This window comes from Engystomops pustulosus, chromosome 1 (assembly GCF_040894005.1).
Source record: "Engystomops pustulosus chromosome 1, aEngPut4.maternal, whole genome shotgun sequence".
NCBI classification, from domain to species: Eukaryota; Metazoa; Chordata; class Amphibia; order Anura; family Leptodactylidae; genus Engystomops; species Engystomops pustulosus.
The window spans coordinates 193,224,140-193,245,615 of NC_092411.1; the positions used below are offsets into that span (position 1 = coordinate 193,224,140).

The following is a 21,476-nucleotide window of genomic DNA, read 5'->3' on the forward strand; positions in this document are numbered from 1 at the left end:
CCAGGATAATCATCATTACACAGAAAAAGAACTTTAATGCAAACAAATAATTCCTGTAAGGAGTCATGGACTGGGGAAGAGTTACACAGGGCTGACCCCTCCTGGCTTGACTGATGTCACATAACACAAATACATCATCAAGTACTACCTTCAGGAGATCCCAATCAGACTTGTGGCGTTGTTCATCGGACATCAATGAATGCCAAAGGGGTAAATGACTTTTCCCCACTCTGTGACTTCTTAATAGTCATTTGTCAATAGCATAATTCAAAATATCCCAGAATATAAAATCATTGTGATCCTAATATTGTCCAAGATAACTGGTTGGTGACAGTTTCTTCAAGAAAGTAATTTTTTATAAAATAGCATTGAAAACAGTGACTGTACGATTTTGATAACATGCTGTAGAATTTAACATCAAAAACACAGATAATGCGCAATGACATTCCAGAAAACCCCATTAAATTAAATAAGCAGTTATAAATAAATAATTAAATAAATATGCAAGAAATAATAAAAAATAATAATACCAAGCATTATCAGTAGCCTTAATTTACCATATTGTTTAACACATTTTTCATTATTTTAAATAGTTTTCAACATGTTCTAAACTGTCCTTTAAATCTCTGTAAAGTGTCATACTCTTATACTGGCATAAAATTGCAAAATAGGTATCTAGAAAAACTCTCTCTCTCTCTGGGTGAAGACCAATATTCCATTAAGTCATTGACTGAAGGATAAATTGAGCCGAGCCTCTTCACTGAATGGAGTAAAGGATAGGGGATTACTGTTTACATACAAATAAGGAAGATGGTAAAACCCCAAATAACATTGTGACATGATTTCTAGCTACACATAATTGAACAGGTTATTGATCATGAATCCATCGCTGAAATCCATGGCAGAATTTATGGTAATGTTTGAGGGATATGGAGGTGGTATCTTAAACCGCTTCCTCATTTTTCTGTCTGTTGGAGAAAAAAGTTTTCAAACATTAGTCAAGTTATATGAATATTTGTGAGAATGTAGGCAATTCAAGAACATAATTGTTGCATGGTAAAAACTAGAATATTTAAATAACATTTTTGTGCACTTTTTATCTCTGTATGGAAAATCATTCTAGCTTCTGTCCACAAGCAAAATTTTAGTTCTTTGTTCCTTATCAGAGAGAGATCAATGTTAAGACAAATATTTCCCTAAATCCTGCTAACCCCCATAGGAGTGACAATGGTATAGTACGCTGTAGTGAGGGCTGTAGGGGGGGGGGGTGCAGATGCAAAGCATCACTGACTAAGTATCTAAGGGATAAAAAGACAGTGACTGGGGGGTTCCAATTCATTGCCTTGGCAGATGGGAAACTAGAATTAGGTCCTGCCCAAGGTATGACTTTAGCTAGATGGCAATGTAAAACCTAATGATATGTCTTAGAATGGTGTTTACATTGTATAACACAATAAACAAAACATAAATGTAAAAATAAGGTGTCAAACAAATCATATCCTTCACAGCAGAATAAAGATAATGTCAAATGGTTAATGCCACAAAATTTACATTTATATAATAAATGCTAAATTGAGGGGGGTTTTTTACATACTCTCCAAAAAGAGCTAAGCAATGAATAAGTTAAAGACACCCAAATAGACACCACCAAAAAGTACTACTCATTTTGAAAAAAAAAGCCTTCAACCAGTGACATACGTTAAAAAAAGGTAAGTTACAGCAATTAGAACTTAACAGGAAAAAGTCCTGAAGGCTAAAAGTGAATGAGCCTTGTAAGGGTTAATGGACTTCAGAGACCTAAATTGTGAAGAGTAATTCCTGTTCTGTTGAACCTGACCCAAATGATTGCTAGGACAGGTTCTATTTAGGAAGGAGCTTTCTCTTTATAAAACAAACCCTTCAATGAGACCTTCATTTTCCAAAGAGGCAATTATTGAGGACGGGTCTTCAGCCTCCCTTATATGTGGACAACTAGTAGTAATTACTGTATGTTGAAACACACTAAGAATGAATTGACTAGTGAAAATCAGGATGATCTTACTTTTCCAAAATATTCTTGATAAGTTTTTCAACCCAAGGGATTGATGGGTCAACACAAACTCTGGCTCCACTTTTAAGAGTAATTCTGAAAATAAAGGAAGAAACATTGCTTAGACATAGGAAATTAGGCACAAAAGTGAAAAGAGCAGCAGTACATGAGGAACAATATATAGCCCAGGCTAAAACCTTAGTAAATTTAATCTAACAGAAAAAAAATAGAAAAAATGACAGCACTCCAAGGAGTTTATTATATGTCACAGCTTTGTCATTGCTGTGAAACATTTTAACAAAAGTACATTGATTTCTTTTCACCAAAGTCCTTGGAGAGCTGCTATTATTTTCTATTTAGTGCATGAAAATAAGGTAGGTGTAAAAGTGGAGTTGAAAAGTTCCCAGACACAACAGATTTTTATGGGATGAACTTGCTGAGTTGTAGATTTCCTTTAAAGTGAACCTGTCACCTTTGCAACGATAATTTTAAAAATGCCTTTATCTGTATCCTGAATAGTTTATAAAAGTATATTAGACATTACCTGGCTCCTTGTCAGCACGGTCCAGTGAGTAACGAAGGAAGGGGGAGTTCCAATAACCTCCTTCTCACTCATCCCCTCTCTTCTCCTTGATTCATCCTCCTCTCCTCCTCATTCACCCCCTCCCTGCACCTCTCCTCTGCTCACTATCCCCTCAGCTAACCAAGGAAACAGCAACTCGGGCCATCGGAGCTACCCCTCCCCCCCACTCCCTGTGATTTGCTATTTAATATAGTTTTATAAAGAACTGGAATGATTCAGAATGTTGACAAAGGTATTTTTAAACTCAACATTGCAGAAGCTATTGGAATCTGTCACCAGCTAACAATGGCATTCTTGGTGGCAGGTTCAATATAAAGCAGGCACTTTATAAATCACAAAGCAGTGGATTCAATATTATTATAGCATCACTACAACATTTTGAGACTAGTCTATATGGAATATATGTGTATCAGTATATAAACTACTCACATTACTTCAGCATTTTTGCAGTGGGGGCCACTTGGTATAAGTTCCAAACTTTTCATATCCTTAATAGGTTTCGCTGGCCTTCCAAGGTTGATACACTGACATCTTAACTCTGACACCGATTTTTCTAAAGACATCCCTTAAATTAAAAGAAAATTATGCATGTTTATTTTTGTGTATACCATGTACAGAATATAGTGCTAAAACCCTTCCCACAAGATGGACCAAAGGAGTTTTCTGCATGTAAATATACATTTATACTTAACGCTTAATACTAGGTAAACTTTGAGGGTGCGTTCACACGTTGCAGTTAAAACTGCATCCCAATCAGCTTTGAGATGGTTTTAGTTGCAGTTTTGTCAATTGAACAGCTGAAAGACATGAACTGAACACGTGAATTTGATTTTGAAGCGGAAACCTGCTCCACAAATGTCATTCACTCGTTCAGTTCATGTCTTTCACCTGTTCAATTGAGAAAACTGCACCTAAAACCACCTCAAAGCTGATGCAGTTTTAACAGCAACGTGTGAACGCGTTGTGAACGTGTGAACGCAACCTAAGTAAAACTGGTTTCAGGCATATTGTTAACTTAAATAGATGGAAAACATAGCAAGTTGTAAAATTCTGAGAGAAAAAAGAGAAGATGGATTGGACACTGCTCCAATTACTACGGTATGAACCATATGTAACTTGACAAACGTATATGAGAGTGGACTATAAGTTCCAGAAGCAGGCAGTGGTGCTCTATTCCCAATGTACTTGAGAATTTGAAACTAGCAAGCAAAAATGGAGAGCAGTAAAAAGGAATGGCACTCACCATCTGCAGTCTTCTTAGTGTTGTTTCTTTTTTTTGTGAATACTTACAAAAACTTTATATAGGCATGGCACAAACCATAATAGGGAGGGAGGAGAAAACAAAGGTTTGGGGCTTCATTGAGACAAAACGATGGCCGTTTCGTGCTGTGCAGCGCTCCATCTGGTACCCTTGTGCTATGCCTGTATAAAGTATTCACAAATAAATGCAACACTAAGAAGACTCCAGATGGTTGGTGCCATTCCGTTTTTCTGCTCTCCATGTTTGCTTGTAAATTTCTGAACCTGCCACTTCTGGGGTTTGTCAAAATGTTCTTATAACTCAGTTTAAATAAACAGTTGCTGGCGTAGGGAATAGTGGCATTACGTCTGAAAAATAGTTTTTCTTTCTACAAATAACATGCTAAAAAACAAATGGAAGTACTCAGCATTTTAAAACACACACTACTACAATTATAAATGCACAAAGTCTAAAGCAAAGTGCTGTAAGCAGAAATACAAAAAGTACCTTCTGTTACTGAGGTGTACAGCAGGAGGATGGCAAGAGTAGCTAAGAAAGTTACAGCAAACTTCATGTCTGAATTTACTTGGCAGATCCTTGAATTCCTTTAGCTTAGCTGATTCCAAGATCTTCTGTTTTCCGTGGACAAGTGATGAGTATTTATATGAGAGAATCCACATGGTCACTCTGACGTCATACCTATATCACAACAACGTACATTCCAAAAGAAGCCCCTTGCAGCAGTAATGAATCACAATGATGTGTGTGCAGTATGATTTGTAATATCTTGGTCACAAATGTGTCACAGTTTTTTCTAAATACAAAGCTGAAGGAATTCCCAGGTGAACTTTTGATCCTTTAATGTGCATGCATACTATATAATGCATGTTTATTTTACCCGTTTATTTTAGACTCTTTGTTTCTTGTATTTCTCTACACTTAGGAAGATTGCCAATAAAGATCCTGAAACCGGAAAAAAAAATATTTTTGGACTAGAAAGTAAAAAATAACACTACATGTAATGTGGGTGGATATTATTTATTATAACAATATATTTTTATTACATTTCACACTTTTCTGAAGAGGAAAGCATTGTTTCTAATACCAAAGATGCAAAAAGAGCCTCCTAAATATTATTACATGCAACATTAAAGGGATTTTTCCATTTGAGAAATATTGGGCAGAATATGCATGAATCATATGACTGAAGAGCACTGGAAAAAGGCAAGATTGCTGTAAGCTATAGTTTTAGTAGTGTCTGTTAATTCCCCTCCTATTCCTATTTTCCTGTTTTAGTAAATAATTGTATAACCTTAAAATAACTATGTTCCTAGCGATCAGCGACAGATATTCTACCTGTATTTGAAGGTATTTGGAACCCATGGATCACTGCACAGGGTTCACCTACCCGTGAGAAGGCTCTGACTTTGTCCCCTTAAAGACATTGGTAGATTACACATGGCTCACCAATACGCATGCTTGTAACCACGCTCACCTTTAGCGACCTATACTGATATTGTATTAGCTCCATTCTCAGGTCATTCCAACCCTACCCAACCCTTTGCCCTCCACCACCCTCCTTCCCCATTCACTTGTTCAGTTTGTTTAGTACAGTTGCTGATTATGCATCACTCTAAAATAACTTCTATGACAGTGGTGGCGAACCTATGGTGCCAGATGTGGCACTCTGAGCCCTCTATATGGGCACTTTTGCCATCACCCCAGGGCAGAGTTCGCCAGACAGGACTCAAGGCCTCTTGCAGTCCCAGGCAGCCCAGGGCCCTAGAAGGAAGTTACAATGATAATCCTAACTTCTTCTCCTTCTTTCTGCTGTATTGGTGTCCTCCAATCCTGTGAAAGAGCAGGGAGTAATAAGTTACTGCTTAAATTGTCACATGCTTTGTGAAAAATATGTGGGTTTTGGTTGTAGTTTGGGCACTTGGTGTTTAAAAGGTTTGCCATCACTGTTCTATGAGATCCCCCTGTGAGGGGCATATGTTATGCCAGGCACTGTTATGCTTTTAATTCAATAAAATCTTGTTGAAACTAAAATAACTATGTCCCTGTCCTGTTCCTCCGGTACTCCTCCCAAAATTGTAGGAATTAGTTGTCAACTTGGTGTTTAGCTTTTTTGGGGTTGTCTCAGCAATGTCTGCAATTATTGGACACAGTGAACGAATAACAAAGGGACAGCAAAATATAATGTTATAAGAAAAGATACTGTGGAATTGTCATTTTAATGGGCAATTCCAGTATTTTTTTACCCACACATAGGAGTGTGCAGATCAATGTCAGCATAGTGGGTGGGGTCTGACTGCTGAGTAATGAACAGCATTATTAGGGCAGTTTGTCTTGCCCCCTTCTCATGCCTATCCCTTCAACATTCTATTAAACATTCCACTTCAGGTGCAGACATCTCAATATATCTGCCCCATTATGCCCTAAAGCAGTGATGGCAAACCTTTTAGAGACCGAGTGCCCAAACTACAACATAGACCCGCTTATTTATCGCAAAGTGCCAACACAGAAATGTAATTTGTGATTTATACTCCCTTCTCCGTCACAGTATTCATTGATACCGGCACCTGAGGACACCAATAAAGCAGAATATAGTCCCAGGTAGAGCTGTCACTTTAAAAAAGCTTTGTGCACAGCAAACCTGGGTTATCTGGGACTTCAGGAAGATACCTGGAGTCATCTCTGGTGATGGCCTGAGAGCCCACAGAAAGGGCTCCGAGTGCCACCTCTGGCACCAGTGCCATAGGTTAGCCATCACTGCCCTAAAGACTCTCTCTGCTATGTGCAAATTACATATATCTATCAGAAGAACTTCCCATTGTAATTAGCAGAAATAGATGTGATAGTTATAAAGAAAATTAAGGAATGTTTGTAAACCAAGTTGCCATCTGCAAAACTCTACAAAGATCTCATTTTGTTATTTTTCTTCTCCAACTAAGCATGCAGTGGACAGCAGCCAAGGCACATTCTTAAACTACCTACTGCTTATTCAGTCCTGCCTATTCCAACAAATTGGAACATAGAAGTTTTGACATGTATTGACCCCTTTCTGGATGGGAATGATTGATTACTCAGAATTCATTTCACATTTTATTGACAAACATTAAAAAGACATTTATTATTTGCTTTGCCCCATTTTTTTGGTGGCTGCATTTTTTTGTTGCTGCGCCTTGTGCGCTATATTGTTATATGCAGTTTTGAAATCAAGAGCAGACTGTATTATTATGGGTGAGAACATATAATTGATAGGTGCTACTCCTCTTTTTCCTTACCTGTATTTATTGTATATTACATTATATAACATTAACATCTATTATATTGATGCTTAGCACTATACTGCATCAATCTTTCATATCTGATTTCGCAGGTTTGGCTAAAGCTATTTGGACATTGTGCTGATTGTAAATGGTTAAAACATGAATATGCTCAGTCCAGCAAAAACTGACCATGTGCTAGCCACATTTCACAAACTGAACACAGTTTTGGGGATGGAAGTCCTGCATCATAGTTAGGTGTGATGGAAGGAGTCCATGCTTCACTGTGGAACAACACTGAAATGTACTTATGTTTTCAGTATGGACTCCCTCCATCAATCATGATGATTCTAGTCACAACCCACGGACAGTGTTTGGTCACCACATGGCCCATGATTCGCAGAATGAGTGTGTTTGCTTGTTTTAATCCTAATATGTATATCAATGCGATTGCAAAGGCACAGGAGAGTTCCAACCTACAGAGGGTGCCTCCCAGAGGCTCAGAGGAGAAGCCCTGCTGCAGCGCTCTCCAAATCAAATGCATTCGCTTCTATTAGATATACAGATTCAATTAAATAATGCAATGAATGGCAAGGGAGCCTTGGTTGTAAACCAAACCATGCATCCTGAGCCCCTATGTGCTGAAGGGTCTCATAGAAAAGGTAGTTTCAGCTCTTGGGGGGCATCAAATTACTTTTTCACCTCAGGCAGCAGATGGATTTGTTGAACCTCTGGCTGCAAAGGTCACATGCAGTATATCTAATATCATGACTCCTGTCATCAAGATATAATCAAAAGGTCATTTACCATAAATCAACCATTACTTGGAGCTCTTGAGATCAGGTAAAAAGGCAAACGGGAGTCACACTACTTTCTGCAGGACGCCAGTGGCTCCCAGACATAACTTTACTTGGGCACCAAACAAATAGCAAATCCATAAAAATCAGACAACCCCTTTACTTGCTCACCCAACCTTGCAGTATCTAAATGATTTACTAATACTAATGTATGGTGTGGGGGGAACTGTAACAATGACTAATGCTAGTTCTTATTTTCAGGGGAGGCCTTACATTTCTTACTATGGACAAGGTACTTCCACTTAACCACAGACAATTTAGTGCTGTGGTTAATTGATGATGAGCCAAAATTTTGACAGGTAGACGATGATGAGCCAAATGTTTGACAGTTTACACAAGCAGCACAAAGTTATGAATCAGTGCACATAAGGAAGTGGTTAATCAAAGCTGCTTTCAGCCCTATACCCCACCCACACCACTAAAAAAAATTGTTTTGCTGCATGCCAGATTACTGTTCACCCAGGAAAGTTATCTAGGCTGCTTTACTTTACAGGCACGTGTTCACAGGTGCAGATGCTGGTTCAAGGCACTGCAAGAGTATAATGCTGTGGCAAGAGACTGCAGTAAATAGCCAGGAGTGGTAAGCAAGGGTAGGTTTCTACCAAGGGTGTCTACCCTCCCACACTTCAGCCTCCAGACAGACGCACACACAAATATGTTTTTTAAATTGCTTTTGCCATGATAGACTCCAATAAGACAATTGTTATTGAGGCTGCCAGAGGGTCAATCAAAAGTCTTTCAGCCCCTGTTGAACTAGCATCTTCAGGCATATGAGATTGCAGTAAAACGCGCCTGTCACAAGCAATGTCATTTTTATCTAGTGTCAGGTTCCTTTAGCCTATCTAATGCTATTTATAAAAATGCCTGTGTCAGCATTCTGAATCATTTCAATACTTTATATAAGTTATACCCATAGGGTAGAGCGGCAGCCTCTGTGTGCCTGTGTCTCATTATGCATTCTTCCTCTACTCCTCACCATTCCCCTTCCTCTCTTCCCTGCTTAATGCACATGACAGGAAGTGGGGAGCAGTGAGGGAGCTGCATGAGTGTGGAGGAGAGGAGCCTGGCACAGACACACACATGCTGCTGGCAGGGAGCAGGTAATGTGAATTAAACTTATGTAAACTACTAAAATGATTCAGAATGCTGACAAAGACACTTTTAAAATCAGCATAGCATAGGCTATTAGAACCTGTCACCAGCTAATAATCACATTCCTGGTGACAGGTTTGCTTTTAGCTAGTAACAGAATAATTAGTAAGTTAAACAAGAGGCAGTAGAAAAAGATATCATTAATATTTTGAAGTACTGAAGATGGCTAGTCCCTTTCTTATGCTATGTTTGCAAGTGGAATACTCAACCCATTTCAGAAGCACATTTACTGGGTGATATGGAATTACCTCTGTCCAAGGCAGTAGCTCAGACCAATAATCATGATGAATGTGAGCTGGAGGTGACAAATATTTCTTTACATAAAGTCATAATCCTCTTAAGCAATATTGGTAAAGACTGGAATATGAGTTTGAATGAAGATGTGTGCCATTCTTGGGTATTGCCTCAGATGGAAAATCGACAAGTCAACCCAACGCTGTGCAGATGAGGGGGTACAGATCTAGCAGTATTGAAGAAAGCAGCAAGAAAGCAAATACGAACAATCAGCCCAACTAAAACCAGGGGATTTATCTTTGTATTTGACAAAATGTTAAACTATATTAAAATGGGTTTACAGCCTATCCAAAGAAGAGATCATCAATATAAGATTGTATACAGGGCCGATTCTGGCCTTTTTGCTGCCTGAAGAGAAAATTGAAATGCTACCCCCCATCTCTCAGAAGCCTAATCCTGATCGATTTCTCACTGAAATTGCAGGGAAATCTTAAAAAATATCTGCAAGCTGATCTGAATATGCTGACAGCATTAATAACAATTAATAACATATTCACATAGCGCCACCAGATCACTGACACTACACACACTGATGCTGTTTTACACATTTGTAGTCAATTAGTGACACAGACATTAGTGACATCTAGTATCTAGTAACTTACAGGTGACTGTCTGTTCCATCAGGGAAAGGACTTCATTGCATTTTTTCCTCACCATGGTTTAATTAATTACTTTAATTATATACAGTTCCCATAGATAATTATAACACAAATTATACAGGAAAGGCCAGGGAGAGATGGAAAGGCAAAGCCTACTCCAAAGAGTCTATCATGTATCCCTGTGAGGGTAATCGCACCTAGTCACAGCCCAATAGCAAACACAGAATATACAACCTATTGTTGTTGTTGAGAGGAAGGCAAGACTATAACGTCCAGATAGAATGAAAATATAGAACAAACTTTATTGGTACATATTGCAACACAGACAGGTAGTTAAAAAACATAAAATTGATGCAGAGTTAAAGCAGTGAGGTACAGACAAAAAGCAGTAAGATACAGACAAACAATGATAACAGCCAAGTGGTACACTGTTGGCACAGCAACGCTTGTGCTATGTGGGGATTATATAGAGGCACATGTGGTAAAAAAACAGTCCTTACCTAGTTTTAGGGTGTAATGGGCTCCAATGTCCGGGGATGACTGCGTTTCGGCTCGTACTGAGCCTTCGTCTGGGGGGCTCAATACGAGCCAAAATGCGTGTCGGGGCCCCCTTCTCCTCTCCATCATGGCTGACGTCAGTGTGACTACAGAATAGTTAGCCCTTTTAGGACTGCCAAGGCAAATTAACACCTTAATTACAAATCTGTCCTAAGACAGAATGATGCCTTCTCGGTCAGGCCTAAAACTTAACTTTTGTTAATTCCAGAGTAAAATGTAACCTGACTGTGATCACACATATTTAAAAACTGCAAGTTTGGGCTGCTGTCGTAACTCTGTATAGATTGAAGGATGAGTGTCAACTCAATATATACATTTCATTGTTGGATCCCTGCAGTGATCCTACTTATTCGCAGCCACAAGCATGACACTTAAAAAACGCACTCTAGCCCGCCCGACATGTTTCGCCGGTTAGACCAGCGTCATCAGGCGATCGGGGCTACTGCAGCCTAACAATGTAGAAGCAAGTAAATAGTGAAGTCCTGGAGCTGTCAGGGTTAACAAAGCAGCAGTGGCTATGTCTGCCCTTACTGAATGTGCCTACTTTGTTAACCCTTAGATCACCGGGGCTTCATTGCTCCCTTGAGCCTGGGGCCCTCAGAAAAGTATATTGGGATGTACACAGGTGGACTGTGCTGAAGTACTTAATCACTCAATCACTCACTCCAGTCCTCTCCGCTCCTCTCATCTCTGCTCGTCACTGGTCCTTTCTGCATGGCTCTTCTCTGCATGGCTCTCCCCTAAACCCCTATGGTCTTCTCTCCATCTCTCATCTCTGCTCCACTCTTCCCCACTCAATTCTGCTCTTTTCCTATATGGTCCTCTCTGCACCACTTCTAAGTGCTCCACAACCTTCCGGTCCTCTCATTACGGCTTCTCTTGGCACGGCTCCACTCCGCTACCATGTCATAGCACTTCCGCAGCTGACAGGAAGTGTGAATGGGAGTGGGTGATCCCACTCCAAGTGCGCATCGGTGAGTGTAGGACCTCCAGCAGCACCATCAGGAATCTGGTGGCAGCACTTACAGCAGTGTAACAAAGTGAATATTAAATATTAAATGGCAGATGTGGCCCTTATTGTGGAGGGCCAATACTCAGACCTTGCAGGAATAAACTGTCATAGTTGCCAGAATCTGTACATTGGGTGGAGCCAAAGGCAGAATGCTCTGTCCTTTGAATACTTTTAGGGTATTGCAGCTCACCTCTACTATACTTGAAATGGAAATGAGTTTACAATTAATAGAGCCTTATGCTAAAAACTTCATCCATTGTATGTTTGCAGGTACCTGGAACCCCACCAATCACATACCTGCCTGGGGCAGGAAAACAACTTTAAATTTTGTACAAGATACAAACCAAAAAATAAGAAGCATACGCCATCAAATCCCCTTAATCTCTCCACAGAGCAGACTTGGATTTCCTTTTTTGTTCTGGCATAAAAATTTAATAATATCTGCAAAGAACAAAATCTTCAAAAATATTTCAATTGCAAAAAAATATATGTTTTCCTGATTTGATGACATTGGCTATTATTATGTGATTGAAAGCAGAACCCCTTTTTTGTAAAATATAACTATGTGCTTTCAAAAAAATTTTGAAACTACAATAGAAATCTTTTATACATTTTTAAATGGCTTCTCTAGGAAATGTAAATCGTTCAGACAGAGAAAATGCATTCTATCCAGTAAATAGAGGATTTCTTGAGGGGGCAGCCGTAGATTTGCGTAAACATTTGTGACGTTTTTGCGACTTTCACATTTGGGTTAAGGTGATAACTCAGGGAACACTGCAGGAAACTAGACAATTCCAAACTTTGAAAGGAGACAGTTTTAGGAAATAGAAAAGTCCCAAATTAGCACAATAACCATGAAAAGTCTCAAAAATAAAAGAACAAGGCAAGCCAAAAGTTTGATGCATGTGCCCCATATTCATATAACCTAATACTCTTCCTAAACAGGCTTGTGCCAAGTATTATTGTTATCCCCTATCCTGTTAAAAATGGACTGCATGGACTCCAACGATCACGAGAATAGACCTCCATAGTCCATTCATAACTGAGAGCTGTACCTGCCAATTTCCAATGGCTCCCATAGCATTCAACAAAGCAAGACGCGTACAGTACAAACCCAATGTAACATCTGTGCTAGTTCGGGCTTCAGCACCTTCCACTGTCTGTAAACGATGACCGAGTATGTGCTGATGAGTGTGAATTTGAAATTAGGTTACATTCAGTCCTTACTATTCTGAACACTGCTTTATACCATTCCTGGTTGTCTTAATTGATTTCTATCACACCTGTTTTCTTATTTTGCTCTGGGTTGTCAATAGTTAGGTTAGCCGAGATGGATGGAATCTCCCTTTACTCACACATCTTCCTTGCTGGTTTGCTTTATCTGGATATCAGGGAACTGATCCAATCACCTTCAGGAAGGGGACTCTCATACAAGGTTTGTCTGGTATTTTACCTGTACTTGTTATAATCCTTATTTTGGGCTTTCTGATGTTTATCTTGACTATTTGGGATTCCTTGACTGTTTGTCTGTTTTTTGACCATATATTTTGCCTATTAATTATGTACTGTCCTCTTAGTTCTGACCCATGCCTGTTGCATCAAGTCTTTGCCTCTTTGTTTGTTCTTTGGCACAGAAAAGGAACACTGATCTATTGTCACCTATCGCCTAGTGTATGGTGGGCAACTAGGTAGGGAATCAATGGTTTTGTGATTCCAGGAATTGTAAATCATTCAGACAGAGCCAATGTTATCCATGCAGTAAATATAGCATTTCATGAGCCCATAGAAATATTTCTATTTCTAAGTCACCCAGTTTCTCTTCTAAGGTCTCATTTACAAGACATTAGGGTCGTTATTGTGCTGTCTAATTGATAGCTGCACTACTACACTAAATACAATACTGTTTAATCCATACATTCACAAGACTGGGGGACATTTATCATGCCTTGTAAGCCATTTTTTCCACTCTGAGTCCAATCTGTTTCTCACTGATTACCAACAGACGAAAGATTATGAGGATCTGTGAATACAGATGTCACCATGAAAAATGGATAAGAACTTTGTTTCTTGTGGCCAAAAGTTATCTTGGTCAGGTGTATGCAGCCTTTGGGATTTATTTGTCCTTGTGACAGTTCTGTGTCTGTTTTTGGAGCTCCACTGCCCATCAGACTCATAAAAGTGGTTTGGTCCTTTAATAAATGTTCATTTGCTCTAATTGCTGGGTGGGATTCCTTTAAAAAGTCCCCCAAAAATCTCAATGTGAATATAAAGTCACAGCACATACCAGCAGGGGCCTGGAGTAACTATGTGACTTTATATGAGACTTTTTGCAAAAGTCCCAAGGTATGAATCTGGCTTTCAATGGTGTTTTAGGGCGTTTCACTAGCAGTAGTTCTATGTTTACTCCGGCTTAATAAAGAGGTAAAAATCGTCCTGTTAGACGTTTTAGCAGTGAAAAATCCCAAAAATCCTCAATGCAACTTTTTTTACGCCAAAAAAGCCCAGCAAAACCAATAATAAATGTTCTTTGGCGCAGGAAGGAAATGTCAATCATTTGTCACCTAGCGCATAGTGTAGGCTGGGCAACTATGCATGGACAGCTGGGAAGGGGATTTAGCCTCAGGGCTCACTATCTTGTCTGTCCTTCCTGTCAATCCTAGTTGTTGCCTCACTGCAGTACAGCCAGACTTGATGTGTCTGAAGTTTTAAAATACGGTTATTATATATTCCACACCACAAGTAGATTTGCAAGTTAAAGGGGTTGTCATATATACACAGAGTATCACAAAAGTGACATTTTTGGAAACATCTTATTGTTTTAATATATCTTTCCATGGGACAGCAATGCAGATATTGGGGAGTATTTACTTACCCGGCCGCTGGAGATTCCCGAAAGTGCATTGTCCAACTCCAATGCACTCTGCAGCGATTCACAAAGATTTTGCGCCTGATATCCTGCATCTGTCGCTTCCCTGCTCAGGTCCGCCGGAGTTCACAGCTCATCCCCCAATTTCTGTGGCATGAAAGTCAGCTCGATTGTGCCAAAATCCGATTGCGTGCGACACAATCCCCTTCTAAATACCTGTCCCAGCCATGCAATCCTCGGGAAGTCCGACGGAAATGTGATCCACGGACCCTTAGTAAATAAGCCCTATTGTTTAAAACCGAGTGTAGATTAACCAAAGACATCTGTGCCCACGGACATCACACACCAGGTGGAAAAACGAATCAACTGGAACTCAATAAAACCAAAGTCCTTCAGTTTCGTACACGTCAGTGTAGTAAGGCAACCGCTGTTTCAACTAGTAGTCATACTTAACCCCTAGGCGCACCAGGACGTTATAGTACGTCCCCGGGGCTAGATGCTTAGCGCACGGGGACGTTCTATAACGTCCTGCTTCTGGCACCGGCTCACGAACGGAGCCGGTACCAGAAGCAGCGGCTGTCAGCTGTCTAGTACAGCTGACAGCCTGCGCTAACACCCGCGATCGGAGCCGGCTCCGATCGCGGGTGTTAACCCCTTACACGCCGCGGTCAAACATGACCGCGGCGTGTAAGGGTGTTAGCGCTGTGGATCGGATCCCCCGTGCCGCTTACCGGGGGATCCGATCCTCTTCCGGGCAGCTCCGAGGACTGGCATGTGCCCCGGAGCTGCCCGGTCTCCATGGCAGCCAGACCCCTTCCGGGTCTGGCTGTAAACTGTCTGAGCATGCGCAAGCTTGCTCAGACAGTTTACACTGCTCTACAATAAAATAGTATTGTAGAGCAGTGTATTGAACTTAAACCAGTGATCAGAGCATCACTGGTTTAAGTTCAAGTATGTATAAGTAAAAATATGTAAAAACACTTAACACTACACATTATAATAAATAAAAAATTAATACATAAAAATATAAGCCCCTAAAATGTCACTTTCCCATAAAAAAACTTAATAAAGTATAAAAAACATAAAAACACAAAAAAAACCCGCATATTTGGTATTGCCGCGTCCGTAACAATCTGCATAATAAAACAGAATTGTTACTGGACCCGCACGGTAAACGCCGGAGGAAAAAAACGCAAAAAACATTCCGAAAAAAGATAATTTTTAATTAATACCCTATAAAAAATGCTCTAAAAAGTGATTTAAAAAATGTTATGCACTCCAAAATAAGCCCACTAAAAAGAACAACTGTTCTCGCAAAAAATAAGCCCCTAACAAGATTTATCTGCCAAAAAATAAAAAAGTTATGCATATAAAAAGATGGTGATGCTAAAATGAATAAGATTTTCTCCAAATTAGTTTTTATTCAGTACAATTGAATAAAATACACAAAACCCCCACATATTTGGTATCCCTGCGTCCGTAACAATCTGTATAATAAAACAGAATCGTTATTAGATCCGCAAAGTGAACCCCGTAAAAAACAACCTAAAAAAACTCTCTCTGATAAAGATGATTTTTTATTAATGCCCTTTAAAAATGCTCTAAAAAAGTGATTTTAAAAAGTTACGCAATCTAAAATAAGACCACTAAAAAGAGCTATCATTCTTGCAAAAAATAAGCCCTTAAACAGATTTTTGAGGTGAAAAATAAAAAAGTTATGCATATGAAAGACGGTGATGCTAAAATTAACAACAATTTTGCCAAATTACTTTTTATTCAGTAAAAATGGGAAAAAATAAAAAAATATATATAAATGAAGTATTTTCATAAACGTGGCGACCCAAAGAATAAAAATAATATACTATTTTCATGGTATGGTTAACGGCCAAAAAAAAAACACATAAAAATTTTCCTAAAAATTGATGATTTTCATTTCCTCCACCAACAAAGAGTTAATTAAATCTCACCAATTAGCTATAGATGCCCCAAAATTATGTATTAGAAAAGTGCATCTCATGTGGCAAAAGAAATAAGCCCCTATAGGTCCACAATAAAAAAAAGAAAAAAATTATAGCCTGTACAATGTGACATGGCAAATCTGATTTGAATGGCGCCTCCTTCCCTTCTATGCCCGGCCGTGCGCCCATACAGCAGGTTACCACCACATGTAGGGTATCGGTGTACTCGGGAGAGATTGGGTATCAAACTTTGTGGAGCCTTTTTTCATTTTATCCATTACAAATGTTTAATTTTCCACCCAAAATGAGTGTATTGTGAAAAAATATTACAATTTGCAGACTCCACCTCCATTTTGTTTTAACCCCTATAAAACACGTAAAGGGTTAACAAACTTCTTAAAAGTGGTTTTTCATACGTTGAGGGGTGTAGTTTCCACAATGGGGTAATTTACGAGTCTCGCTATTATTTAGGCCTCTCAGTGTCAATTAGAAACTGTGCAGGTCCATCTAAATACAGGTTTTGGCGATTTTACAAAAAATGTGAAAAATGGCACCCAAATTCTGAGCCTCATAACATTCTAGTAAAATATGTGGAATCTGAAAAAACCATGCCAACATAAAGCAGACATTTGGGAAATGTAAGTTATGAATTTATTTGGGTGCTATGACTTTCTGAATCAAAAGTAGAGAATTTAGAACGTTGAAAATAAAGAATTTTTCAAAATTTTTGCCAAATTTTGTTTTTTTTCATAACTAAACGCAAAAGATTTCATCCAAATTTTTAAACTAATTTGAAGTACAACGTGTCACGAGAAAACAATCTCAAAATCCCCTGGATATCTCACAGTGTTCCCACGCTATAACCACTTATAGTGACACAGGCCAGATTTGAAAAATGGGGCCGCGTCCTTTAGGCCAAAAGATGCTGTGTCCCGTAGGGGTTAAATGCACAGAAAACAGCACTAACCTTTTTTCCCATTTTGGGAAATCTGGCCTTGAAATGCCAGATGTGCCACTGTCTATAGGCTTCCTATACAAAATGCATGACTGTCATGCCTTCTGTATAGGATGCCTATCAGCACATCTGACAACAAAGCTGAAGTGCTTTGGAGGGAGTTAGCAGTGCGACTTGGCTCCACATCTTGCTGGATCTAGGAGGGATGAAGGGGAAAGGATGAGAAAATGCGCTGCGTGTTAAAGTGTTGGTAAATCTTGATGATGGGTTCCCTTTAGACATGTCTTTGTACATTTATCCATGTATCCTTCCTTCAATGATATGAAGCACACTAGTGCCGGATCTCAAAAAATAGTCCAACACCATGATGTTTCCACCTACAGCCTTCCCTAGTAGGATGGTGCTTTGGGGGTGATATGCAGTGCCCTTTGATCCCAAAGATTGGGATGTATCATTGTGGTATTAGAAATAAATATATAATAAATATGTGCATACACATATATGAATAAATGCATTAAATTCTTGTCTATTTCCCCTAAACACAACAACAAGTAGGCAATAGAGATAGTGACCTGCCGTTGAAAATCACAAGATAATAGCAAGATGAAGGAGGAGTCTCAATGCTGTATTCATACTTTTAATTTTAGCTCAACTTCATATTATCTGAACTAGGTAAATGGTAGGCATAAAATAATACAAGAGAAAAATAGATAATAAATGCATTTGTAGTATGCCTAGTTCCTATCCTTAAAAAAAAAAAAAGACAGCAACCCATGTAATTACCAAAAGCTGTTTTGTTTGATGCACGCAGCCCAGGGTCCTAGTGTGCAGGATCCATAATCCAAGACAAAAAAAAGAGAAGACAACAGCATCCAATATGAAGAAAAAAGGTTAAACCTTAATTCTCACAGGCATAGAAAAAAGTGCAACGTTTAGATTCGCCATGAAAGATTCAGGGCGAATCGAAGCGTTGCAGTTTTTTCTATGCCTGTGTGAATGAAGGTTTAACCTTTTTTCATCATATTAGTTCCTATCCTTACCATTGCAACAAAGGTGAAATTGTTCCAAGTACCGAAACAAAAGAACATGCTTTTTATGTTTATGTAAGATGACTAAACTGGTAAACTATGATGTTGCCAAATTCTAATTTTCTCTGATGAACACATTTCCTTGTGGTTTGTATTGTAAAATAAACAGGATGCTTTGTATTCAGCATGATACATCTTATCACTTGTCCATGAAGTCTGTAAAAGAGTGAAATATCCATGTGCTAACTAGAACTCACTTAGTTTTCCACGTTGTTTCCACTTTTAAGCAATGTTTTATATAGTGTGACAAGTGATTTTGTTAGTTATTCATATATATATATATATATATATATATATATATATATATATATATATACACACATACACATACACTCACCGGCCACTTTATTAGGTACACCTGTCCAACTGCTCGTTAACACTTAATTTCTAATCAGCCAATCACATGGCGGCAACTCAGTGCATTTAGGCATGTAGACATGGTCAAGACAATCTCCTGCAGTTCAAACCGAGCATCAGTATGGGGAAGAAAGGTGATTTGAGTGCCTTTGAACGTGGCATGGTTGTTGGTGCCAGAAGGGCTGGTCTGAGTATTTCAGAAACTGCTGATCTACTGGGATTTTCACGCACAACCATCTCTAGGGTTTACAGAGAATGGTCCGAAAAAGAAAAAAAATCCAGTGAGCGGCAGTTCTGTGGGCGGAAATGCCTTGTTGATGCCAGAGGTCAGAGGAGAATGGGCAGACTGGTTTGAGCTGATAGAAAGGCAACAGTGACTCAAATCGCCACCCGTTACAACCAAGGTATGCAGAAGAGCATCTCTGAATGCACAGTACGTCGAACTTTGAGGCAGATGGGCTACAGCAGAAGACCACACCGGGTGCCACTCCTTTCAGCTAAGAACAGGAAACTGAGGCTACAATTTGCACAAGCTCATCGAAATTGGAAAGTAGAAGATTGGAAAAATGTTGCCTGGTCTGATGAGTCTCGATTTCTGCTGCGACATTCGGATGGTAGGGTAAGAATTTGGCATCAACAACATGAAAGCATGGATCCATCCTGCCTTGTATCAACGGTTCAGGCTGGTGGTGTCATGCTGTGGGGAATATTTTCTTGGCACTCTTTGGGCCCCTTGGTACCAATTGAGCATCGTTGCAACGCCACAGCCTACCTGAGTATTGTTGCTGACCATGTCCATCCCTTTATGACCACAATGTACCCAACATCTGATGGCTACTTTCAGCAGGATAATGCGCCATGTCATAAAGCTGGAATCATCTCAGACAGGTTTCTTGAACATGACAGTGAGTTCACTGTACTCAAATGGCCTCCACAGTCACCAGATCTCAATCCAATAGAGCATCTTTGGGATGTGGTGGAACGGGAGATTCGCATCATGGATGTGCAGCCGACAAATCTGCGGCAACTGTGTGATGCCATCATGTCAATATGGACCAAAAACTCTGAGGAATGCTTCCAGCACCTTGTTGAATCTATGCCACGAAGAATTGAGGCAGTTCTGAAGGCAAAAGGGGGTCCAACCCGTTACTAGCATGGTATACCTAATAAAGTGGCCGGTGAGTATATATATATACTTATACTTATATTTAGCATTTTATAAAACAACAGTTTTATACCCACAAAACCAGCCAGTGGCATTTAAACTACCAGTTTAAGTACCTTAAGGCTCCTGCAGCACAGGTGCTAACATGCCCCCCTGAAGCACTTGCAACTCATTAGCATTTTTTTAAAAAAAACATGACTTTAGGAAAAAGAGACCACAAGAAAGGATTACAAGGTCATGTCCTGTATCAGGGTACAAAGAGGATTCAGTCAGTGACACTGCATTATAAGGTATTATTCGGATGGCATAGTTCCTTCAAATGGGAGTGCATTAAAGGGAAGCTGTCATCAACAACAGACAAATAAACCTTACTAACCCCCCTACCACACTGTGCCTTTATTGTAAAGTGCAGTGCAGTGGTCCCAGCTTATATCTGACTCCTCCAACCAGCAAAATCGCTCCCCAAACTTTTTCTGCCTTTGTCTATTTTGGCTTTGTTCATTGCAGAGTACATGAAATAGGGTTCACTGGCAACCTGGAGAAGTTGTGACTCCTCCCTTAAGAATAGACTTTTTATCTACTTATTTGCACATCATAATAATGGCTTTAATTAAGTTACAGCGCCTCAGTGGCAGATAATTTTAGGGGATATGGGGAGCACTTTTAACCTTTTACCAGCAGGTATTATTGTTGTGAGGGGTAAAATTCTGGTGACAGGTCTTCTTTAAAACCTTGTTGTTAACCAATTGATTTCTGCTTCAAACATTGACATATGGAAATGATCTCTCCTTGTGAGCCACAGCAGAAATTAGGTCTGAGGCAGCTTTTAGCTTGCAAGCAACTGCGCAGCGAGACATGCAGCATATGTACAGTATTGAGATGGGAGATGTAAGCAATAAGTCTGCCATGTAACATAGTTTTAATGTCGATCAGTAAGAAAACCCCTTAAGGACACAGCCATTTTATAGCTTCGCGATAATGCATCGCTTTAAATGGTTATAACTTTTGAACACTGTTACTTATCAAAATGATTCTGAGACTGTTTTTTCCCCACATGTTGTACTTCATTTTAGTGGTAAAGATGGTGTTTATTTCCAAAAAAAAGAAAAAAAATATGAATTTGCCATTTTAGAAATTCAAAATCATACTTTACATTTTCATAATGTTTGAAATGTCTAGATAATTTATTTTGATGTCACACGGCTTACAAATCGAATATCACTTTTCTGTATTTTCAGAATTGACTATTTAGGGGATAAATACAGTTTTGAATGAATTTTTAAATATTTTGCATTAAAACGACCCTACCTAATCAACCCATTTTGAAATCTACACCCCTCAAACTATCAGAAACAGATTTTAGGAAGATCTTCATAGTAATTGAATCAAAATGGAGGTGAAATTTAGAATGGTCAAATTTTGTCGTTTATGCGTTCAATTAGCCCTATTACACATTTCCAAAAGATAAAATTTCTCCTGAGTACAGAGAAC

At 39.2% G+C, this 21,476-nt stretch overlaps 1 protein-coding gene across 1 annotated transcript in view; it reads right to left on the reverse strand.

Annotated features, from left to right (window-relative positions):
* The window catches only part of LOC140070348 (uncharacterized), a 92,905-nt gene extending 88,407 nt beyond the window's left edge, over nucleotides 1–4,498 (reverse strand). Inside the window, exons 1-3 of the mRNA XM_072116781.1 lie at nucleotides 4,360–4,498; nucleotides 3,042–3,177; nucleotides 2,042–2,125 (exon numbers count right to left, since the gene is read on the reverse strand). Of these exons, the coding sequence (XP_071972882.1) occupies nucleotides 2,042–2,125; nucleotides 3,042–3,177; nucleotides 4,360–4,426 (287 nt within the window). The 5' untranslated portion in view covers nucleotides 4,427–4,498. The remainder of the gene's footprint in view (nucleotides 1–2,041; nucleotides 2,126–3,041; nucleotides 3,178–4,359) is intronic.
* Between the last annotated feature and the right edge of the window lie 16,978 nt (nucleotides 4,499–21,476).